This window comes from Scyliorhinus torazame, chromosome 19, assembly GCF_047496885.1.
Source record: "Scyliorhinus torazame isolate Kashiwa2021f chromosome 19, sScyTor2.1, whole genome shotgun sequence".
Classification (NCBI taxonomy): Eukaryota; Metazoa; Chordata; class Chondrichthyes; order Carcharhiniformes; family Scyliorhinidae; genus Scyliorhinus; species Scyliorhinus torazame.
The window spans coordinates 7576054-7585405 of NC_092725.1; the positions used below are offsets into that span (position 1 = coordinate 7576054).

The 9352-nt window shown below is 65.2% G+C and overlaps 1 protein-coding gene across 1 annotated transcript in view; it reads left to right on the forward strand.

The window, feature by feature from the left end:
* The window catches only part of LOC140396613 (uncharacterized), a 165361-nt gene extending 156850 nt beyond the window's left edge, over positions 1-8511 (forward strand). Inside the window, 3 exon segments of the mRNA XM_072485408.1 lie at positions 3564-3621; positions 5226-5447; positions 5957-8511. Of these exon segments, the coding sequence (XP_072341509.1) occupies positions 3564-3621; positions 5226-5447; positions 5957-6055 (379 nt within the window). The 3' untranslated portion in view covers positions 6056-8511.
* The last annotated feature ends 841 nt before the right edge of the window (positions 8512-9352 follow it).

Consider the following 9352-nt stretch of genomic DNA (forward strand, 5'->3'; position numbering starts at 1 on the left):
GCACTGGCTGGAGGCAGAGGGCCGTGCGGGCACTGAGCTGGGAGGCAGTGGGCCGTGCGGGCACTGTGCAGGGAGGCAGTGGGCCATGCGGGCACTGGGCAGGGAGGCAGTGGGCCGTGCGGGCACTGGGCTGGGAGGCAGAGGGCCGTGCGGGCACTGGGCAGGAGGCAGTGGGCCGTGCGGGCACTGGGCAGGGAGGCAGTGGGCCGTGCGGGCACTGGGCAGGGAGGCAGTGGGCCGTGCGGGCACTGGGCAGGGAGGCACTGGGCCGTGCGGGCACTGGGCTGGGAGGCAGTGGGCCGTGTGGGCACTGGGCAAGGAGGCAGTGGGCCGTATGCGCGGGCACTGGGCAGGGAGGCAGTGGGCCGTATGCGCGGGCACTGGGCAGGGAGGCAGTGGGCCGTGTGCGGGCACTGGGCAGGGAGGCAGTGGGCCGCGTGCGGGCACTGGGCTGGGAGGCAGAGGGCCGTGCGGGCACTGTGCAGGGAGGCAGTGGGCCGTGCGGGCACTGGGCTGGGAGGCAGTGGGCCGTGCGGGCACTGGGCAGGGAGGCAGTGGGCCGTGCGGGCACTGGGCAAGGAGGCAGTGGGCCGTATGCGCGGGCACTGGGCAGGGAGGCAGTGGGCCGTGTGCGGGCACTGGGCAGGGAGGCAGTGGGCCGTGTGCGGGCACTGGGCTGGGAGGCAGAGGGCCGTGCGGGCACTGTGCAGGGAGACAGTGGGCCGTGCGGGCACTGGGCTGGGAGGCAGTGGGCCATGCGGCACTGGGCTGGGAGGCAGTGGGCCGTGCGGCACTGGGCTGGGAGGCAGAGGGCCGTGCGGGCACTGGGCTGGGAGGCAGTGGGCCGTGTGCGGGCACTGGGCTGGGAGGCAGTGGGCCGTATGCGCGGGCACTGGGCTGGGAGGCAGTGGGCCGTGTGCGGGCACTGGGCTGGGAGGCAGAGGGCCGTGCGGGCACTGGGCTGGGAGGCAGTGGGCCGTGTGCGGGCACTGGGCTGGGAGGCAGAGGGCCGTGCGGGCACTGGGCAGGGAGGCAGTGGGCCGTGCGGGCACTGGGCTGGGAGGCAGTGGGCCGTGCGGGCACTGGGCAGGGAGGCAGTGGGCCATGCGGGCACTGGGCAGGGAGGCAGTGGGCCGTGCGGGCACTGGGCTGGGAGGCAGAGGGCCGTGCGGGCACTGGGCAGGGAGGCAGTGGGCCGTGCGGGCACTGGGCAGGGAGGCAGTGGGCCGTGCGGGCACTGGGCAGGGAGGCAGTGGGCCGTGCGGGCACTGGGCAGGGAGGCAGTGGGCCGTGCGGGCACTGGGCAGGGAGGCAGTGGGCCGTGCGGGCACTGGGCAGGGAGGCAGTGGGCCGTGTGGGCACTGGGCAAGGAGGCAGTGGGCCGTATGCGCGGGCACTGGGCAGGGAGGCAGTGGGCCGTGTGGGCACTGGGCAGGGAGGCAGTGGGCCGTCTGCGCGGGCACTGGGCAGGGAGGCAGTGGGCCGTGTGGGCACTGGGCAGGAGGCAGTGGGCCGTGTGGGCACTGGGCAGGGCAGTGGGCCGTGCGGGCACTGGGCAGGGAGGCAGTGGGCCGTGTGGGCACTGGGCAGGGAGGCAGTGGGCCGTGTGGGCACTGGGCAGGGCAGTGGGCCGTGCGGGCATTGGGCAGGGAGGCAGTGAGCCGTATGCGCGGGTATTGGGCAGGGAGGCAGTGGGCCGTGTGGACACTGGGCAGGGAGGCAGTGGGCCGTGGGGCACTGGGCAGGGCAGTGGGCCGTGTGGGCACTGGGCAGGGAGGCAGTGGGCCGGGCGGGCACTGGGCAGGGAGGCAGTGGGCCGTGCGGGCACTGGGCAGGGAGGCAGAGGGCCGTATGCGCGGGCATTGGGCAGGGAGGAAGTGGGCCGTGCGGGCACTGGGCAGGGAGGCAGTGGGCCGTGCGGGCACTGGGCAGGGAGGCAGTGGGCCGTATGCGCGGGCACTGGGCAGGGAGGCAGTGGGCCGTATGCGCGGGCACTGGGCAGGGAGGCAGTGGGCCATGCGGGCACTGGGCAGGGAGGCAGTGGGCCATGCGGGCACTGGGCAGGGAGGCAGTGGGCCATGCGGGCACTGGGCAGGGAGGCAGTGGGCCATGCGGGCACTGGGCAGGGAGGCAGTGGGCCGAGCGGGCACTGGGCAGGGAGGCAGTGGGCCGTGCGGGCACTGGGCAGGGAGGCAGTGGGCCATGCGGGCACTGGCAGGGAGGCAGTGGGCCGTGTGGGCACTGGCAGGGAAGCAGTGGGCTGTGCGGGCACTGGGCAGGGCAGTGGGCCCTGCGGGCACTGGGCAGGGAGGCAGTGGGCCGTGCGGGCACTGGGCAGGGAGGCAGTGGGCCGTGCGGGCACTGGGCAGGGAGGCAGAGGGCCGTATGCGCGGGCACTGGGCAGGGAGGCACTGGGCCGTGCGGGCACTGGGCAGGGAGGCACTGGGCCGTGCGGGCACTGGTTAGGGAGGCAGTGGGCTGTGTGGGCACTGGGCAAGGAGGCTGTGGGCCGTATGCGCGGGCACTGGGCAGGGAGGCAGTGGGCCGTCTGCGCGGGCACTGGGCAGGGAGGCAGTGGGCCGTGTGGGCACTGGGCAGGGAGGCAGTGGGCCGTGTGGCACTGGGCAGGGCAGTGGGCTGTGCGGGCACTGGGCAGGGAGGCAGTGGGCTGTGCGGGCACTGGGCAGGGAGGCAGTGGCCGTGTGGGCACTGGGCAGGGAGGCAGTGGGCCGGGCGGGCACTGGGCAGGGAGGCAGTGGGCCGTGCGGGCACTGGGCAGGGAGGCAGAGGGCCGTATGCGCGGGCACTGGGCAGGGCAGTGGGCCGTATGTGCGGGCACTGGGCAGGGAGGCAGTGGGCCGTGCGGGCACTGGGCAGGGAGGCAGTGGGCCGTGCGGGCACTGGGCAGGGAGGCAGTGGGCCATGCGGGCACTGGGCAGGGAGGCAGTGGGCCGAGCGGGCACTCGGCAGGGAGGCAGTGGGCCATGCGGGCACTGGGCAGGGAGACAGTGGGCCATGCGGGCACTGGGCAGGGAGGCAGTGGGCCGTGCGGGCACTGGGCAGGGAAGCAGTGGGCCGTGCGGGCACTGGGCAGGGAGGCAGTGGGCCGAGCGGGCACTGGGCAGGGAGGCAGTGGGCCGTGCGGGCACTGGGCAGGGAGGCAGTGGGCCGAGCGGGCACTGGGCAGGGAGGCAGTGGGCCATGCGGGCACTGGGCAGGGAGACAGTGGGCCATGCGGGCACTGGGCAGGGAGGCAGTGGGCCGTGCGGGCACTGGGCAGGGAAGCAGTGGGCCGTGCGGGCACTGGGCAGGGAGGCAGTGGGCTGTGTGCGGGCACTGGCAGGGCAGTGGACCGTGCGGGGCACTGGGCACGGCAGTGGGCCGTGCGGGCACTGGGCAGGGAGGCAGTGGGCCGTGCGGGCACTGGGCAGTGGGCCGTGCGGGCACTGGGCCGTGCGGGCACTGGGCAGTGGGGCATTGGGCCCTGCGGGCACTGGGCAGTGGGGCAGGAGCAGTCCAAGCCAGTGAACCAGCGGAATAAATCTCTCCTTCCTACCTTTCAGGTTTTACAAGCTTCAGGAGAGGAAATGTGAACCCATCGGAATGACTGTCCCACGAAAGGTATGTTTACATCCTCAGTACTGACCCTCTGACAGTGCGGCGCTCCCTCAGTACTGACCCTCTGACAGTGCAGCACTCCCTCAGTACTGACCCTCTGACAGTGCGGCACTCCCTCAGTACTGACCCTCTGACAGTGCGGCACTCCCTCAGTACTGACCCTCTGACAGTGCAGCACTCCCTCAGTACTGACCCTCTGACAGTGCAGCACTCCCTCAGTACTGATCCTCTGACAGTGCGGCACTCCCTCAGTACTGACCCTCTGACAGTGCAGCACTCCCTCAGTACTGACCCTCTGACAGTGCGGCGCTCCCTCAGTACTGATCCTCTGACAGTGCGGCGCTCCCTCAGTACTGACCCTCTGACAGTGCGGCGCTCCCTCAGTACTGACCCTCTGACAGTGCGGCGCTCCCTCAGTACTGATCCCCTGACAGTGCGGCACTCCCTCAGTACTGACCCTCTGACAGTGCGGCACTCCCTCAGTACTGATCCTCTGACAGTGCAGCACTCCCTCAGTACTGACCCTCTGACAGTGCAGCACTCCCTCAGTACTGACCCTCTGACAGTGCGGCGCTCCCTCAGTACTGATCCTCTGACAGTGCGGCACTCCCTCAGTACTGACCCTCTGACAGTGCGGCACTCCCTCAGTACTGACCCTCTGACAGTGCGGCACTCCCTCAGTACTGACCCTCTGACAGTGCGGCACTCACTCAGTACTGACCCTCTGACAGTGCGGCGCTCCCTCAGTACTGACCCTCTGACAGTGCGGCATTCCCTCAGTACTGACCCTCTGACAGTGCAGCGCTCCCTCAGTACTGACCCTCTGACAGTGCAGCACTCCCTCAGTACTGACCCTCTGACAGTGCGGCACTCCCTCAGTACTGACCCTCTGACAGTGCGGCGCTCCCTCAATACTGACCCTCTGACAGTGCGGGACTCCCTCAGTGCTGACCCTCTGACAGTGCAGCACTCCCTCAGTACTGACCCTCTGACAGTGCGGCACTCCCTCAGTACTGACCCTCTGACAGTGCAGCTCTCCCTCAGTACTGACACTCTGACAGTGCGGCACTCCCTCAGTACTGACCCTCTGACAGTGCGGCACTCCCTCAGTACTGACCCTCTGACAGTGCGGCACCCCCTCAGTACTGACCCTCTGACAGTGCAGCACTCCCTCAGTACTCACCCTCTGACAGTGCGGCACTCCCTCAGTACTGACCCTCTGACAGTGCGGCACTCCCTCAGTACTGACCCTCTGACAGTGCAGCACTCCCTCAGTACTGACCCTCTGACAGTGCAGCACTCCCTCAGTACTGACCCTCTGACAGTGCGGCACTCCCTCAGTACTGACCCTCTGACAGTGCAGCACTCCCTCAGTACTGACCCTCTGACAGTGCAGCACTCCCTCAGTACTGACCCTCTGACAGTGCAGCACTCCCTCAGTACTGACCCTCTGACAGTGCGGCACTCCCTCAGTACTGACCCTCTGACAGTGCGGCACTCCCTCAGTACTGACCCTCTGACAGTGCAGCACTCCCTCAGTACTGACCCTCTGACAGTGCAGCACTCCCTCAGGACCTGACGCCTGGTGTTATTTCTCCGTCCCTCAGTCAGACATGTTCCAGGACGACCTGTACCCAGACACCATTGGTCCCGAGCCTGCTCTCGATGCCGAGCAGTGGTTCGGTGGGAAGGATGCCGACCCCATCTACATCTCCCTGAAGAACGAGTACACAGCCAAGTCTCACGAGTTCAAGGTGTGCAGGAAGGTGCTGGATGTGAAGGAAGGTTCGCACTGGACGTCAACTGCCGGTGCCGAGGCAACTGTGTCGGTGAGTGGCGCGAATCCGATTTCCAATTGGCGGGGTTGTCACAGTGAGGGACCCGGTGATCGCTGACGGATTGGGAGTGAGGTGGTCTCGCTGCAGTGATACAGGGCGTTGGTGATGCCGCCCCTGGAGCGCGCTGTCCGGTTCCTGGTCAGGGTAAGGCGTCGGCCATTTTGGACTGAGACGAGGAGGGAAGGTTTCCTCCCGGAGGGATGTGATCCGTGGGAATTCTCGTCCCCGCCCCACAGTGGGCCGCGGGGCGCTCGGTCGCAGAGTGGATCCCAGGCCAGGATCGAGGGGAAGAGTGCCGGGGAGGGAGGCAGAGCTGAGGGAGCGGAGATTAGCCACAGGCTCGATCGAGGGCAGAGGCATCTCTGGGTGGGCGAGGTGGCGGGGGGGGGGGGGAGGGGGGGGGGGGGCGGGCGAGGTGGCGGGGGGGGGGGGGGGGAGAGTCGAGAGGGACGCTCTCGCCGGAGCCTGGAGTCACACCTCTAACCTTTAACCTGTTGCAGAGCTCGGCGCTCGAGAGGCTGATCGAAGAGGTGAAGGTGCTGAAGACCCAGGTTCAGGAGCAGGAGAAGCGAATCGCAGCACTGGAGAATAAAGCATGATAGCTGGGCGGTCACGCCACAGCGTCACGGAGATGATCGGTAAAACCCCGAGGAAGAAACAGCAAAGCGATCGCCAATCCCCGATTAAATTGGATTCTAACTTTGATATGATGGTTCGCTCTCCACCCCTGATAGAGAGGGTCACTCCGTCAGGGACCCCTGTTAGAGAGGGTCACTCCGTCAGGGACCCCTGTTAGAGAGGGAGTCTCTCTGTCAGGGACCCCTGTTAGAGAGGGAGTCTCTCCGTCAGGGACCCTGTTAAAGAGGGAGTCTCTCCGTCAGGGACCCCTGTTAGAGAGGGAGTCTCTCCGTCAGGGACCCCTGTTAGAGGGAGTCTCTCCGTCAGGGACCCTGTTAGAGAGGGTCACTCCGTCAGGGACCCTGTTAGAGAGGGTCACTCCGTCAGGGACCCTGATAGAGAGGGTCACTCCGTCAGGGACCCCTGTTAGAGAGGGAGTCACTCCGTCAGGGACCCCTGTTAGAGAGGGAGTCTCTCTGTCAGGGACCCCTGTTAGAGAGGGAGTCTCTCCGTCAGGGACCCTGTTAAAGAGGGAGTCTCTCCGTCAGGGACCCCTGTTAGAGAGGGAGTCTCTCCGTCAGGGACCCCTGTTAGAGAGGGAGTCTCTCCGTCAGGGACCCCTGTTAGAGAGGGAGTCTCTCCGTCAGGGACCCTGTTAGAGAGGGAGTCTCTCCGTCAGGGACCCCTGTTAGAGAGGGAGTCTCTCCGTCAGGGACCCTGTTAGAGAGGGAGTCTCTCTGTCAGGGACCCTGTTAGAGAGGGAGTCACTCTGTCAGGGACCCTGTTAGAGAGGGAGTCACTCCGTCAGGGACCCCTGTTCGAGAGGGAGTCTCTCCGTCAGGGACCCTGTTAGAGAGGGAGTCTCTCCGTCAAGGACCCTGTTAGAGAGGGAGTCTCTCATCAGGGACCCCTGTTAGAGAGGGAGTCTCTCCGTCAGGGACCCTGATAGAGAGGGTCACTCCGTCAGGGACCCCTGTTAGAGAGGGAGTCTCTCTGTCAGGGACCCCTGTTAGAGAGGGAGTCTCTCCGTCAGGGACCCTGTTAAAGAGGGAGTCTCTCCGTCAGGGACCCTGTTAGAGAGGGAGTCTCTTCGTCAGGGACCCTGTTAGAGAGGGAGTCTCTCCGTCAGGGACCCCTGTTAGAGAGGGAGTCTCCCCGTCAGGGACCCCTGTTAGAGAGGGATTGTCTCCGTCAGGGACCCCCCGTGTACCGCCCTTCTTTGGGATGAGCTCGGCTGAGGGGAGATATGATTGGTTCCCAATGGCCGAGGGCAGGGTCCACTTGGGCTGAGGAGGTGTGTAATCCTGACGGAGAGTCTCTTTGGGAGGCTGGGGGTGGGGGGGGGGGGGGGGGGGGGGGGGGTGGGGGGTGGGGGGGGAGGTGGAGGACCCCGAGTGTGACGGCAAGCGTGTAAAGTTTTCCAGGAATGTTCGTGTTTCTCCCTTCGCTGTTTCTTCCCTCCGGGGCTTTTCCATTTTTAAAAATTTCAGCGGCGAACCTTGTTTTGAGGTTGAGGAAGGGGCGGCCATTTTGAATCGCGTGGGCTGCATCGGGCAGGAGTTAGATCTCCGGGAGAGGGGTTGGCGGGTCTGCTGTGGAACAAGCGGAAAGGTGGTCGACAGAGGCGGATATGGAGGCTCACATTCTCCGACCCAGCAGGGCAGGGCAGGAAGAGAGAGAATGGAGGAGGGGGGAGAGAGAGAGAGAGAGAGGAAGGGGGAGAGAGAGAGAGAGAGGAGAAAGAGAGAGAGAGAGAGGAGGAGGAGGGGGGTCGAGAGAGATAGAGGGAGAGAGCGAGAGAGAGAGTTATAGAGAGAGATATAGAGAGAGATAGAGTGAGTTAGAGGGAGAGAGAGAGAAAGAGGGAGAGAGAGAGAGAGAAAGAAAGAGAGAGAGGGAAAGACAGGGATAGAGAGAGATGGAGGGATAGAGAGAGATGGAGGGAGAGAGAGAAAGAGAGAGAGAGAGGGAAAGAGAGAGAGATAGAGGGATAGAGGGAGAGAGAGATAGAGGGATAGAGGGAGAGAGAGATAGAGGGTTAGACAAAGAGGGAGAGGGATGGGGAGAGAGATAGAGGGGGAGAGAGAGAGATAGAGGAGGAGAGAGATAGAGGAGGAGAGAGATAGAGGAGGAGAGAGATAGAGGAGGAGAGAGAGAAAGGGGGGAGAGACACACAGAGAGGTAGAGAGAGTGTGGCAGTGCAGAGACAGAGAGAGAGAGTGTAGGAGTGGAGGTGAAGGGACTGCTATTCGATGTTCTATGGCAGTGGATGTAGAGACCAGTCAGACTGACAGGATCGCAGTCCCCCTCTCACTCCAGCTGGGCAACATCACCCGATTCGCAACTGCTTCATCACAAAACAAAAACTATTACTTTGAACAAGCTGTGAAATAAACGTCACCCCGATAAATAATAAATGCTATTGATTAAAACAAAAGGTCTCAGTTTCACATTCTGTTTGCAACTGACGCATATGCATTCTCCTTCAACATAACCCCCACCCCCCAAACCCCGACACTCCCCGGGGTACAGGACCCTCCAAACCTCGACACTCCCCGGGGTACAGGACCCTCCAAACCTCGACACTCCCCGGGGTACAGTACTCCCCCAAATCTCGACACTCCCCGGGGTACAGCACTCCCCCAAACCCCGACACTCCCCGGGGTACAGGACCCTCCAAACCTCGACACTCCCCGGGGTACAGGACCCTCCAAACCTCGACACTCCCCGGGGTACAGGACCCTCCAAACCTCGACACTCCCCGGGGTACAGTACTCCCCCAAATCTCGACACTCCCCGGGGTACAGCACTCCCCCAAACCCCGACACTCCCCGGGGTACAGGACCCCCCAAACCCCGACACTCCCCGGGGTACAGGGCCCCCCAAACCTCGACACTCCCCGGGGTACAGGGCCCCCCAAACCTCGACACTCCCCGGGGTACAGCACTCCCCCAAACCCCGACACTCCCCGGGGTACAGGACCCCCAAACCTCGACACTCCCCGGGGTACAGGACCCCCCCAAACCTCGACACTCCCTGGGATACAGGACCCCCAAACCCTGACACTCCCCGGGTACAGCACTCCCCGAAACCTCGACACTCCCCGGGGTACAGGACCCCCCCCAAGCCTCGACACTCCCTGGGGTACCGGACACCCCAAACCCCGACACTCCCCGGGGTACAGCACTCCCCGAAACCCCGACACTCCCCGGGGTACAGGACCCACAAACCCCGACACTCCCCGGGGTACAGCACTCCCACAAACCTCGACACTCCCC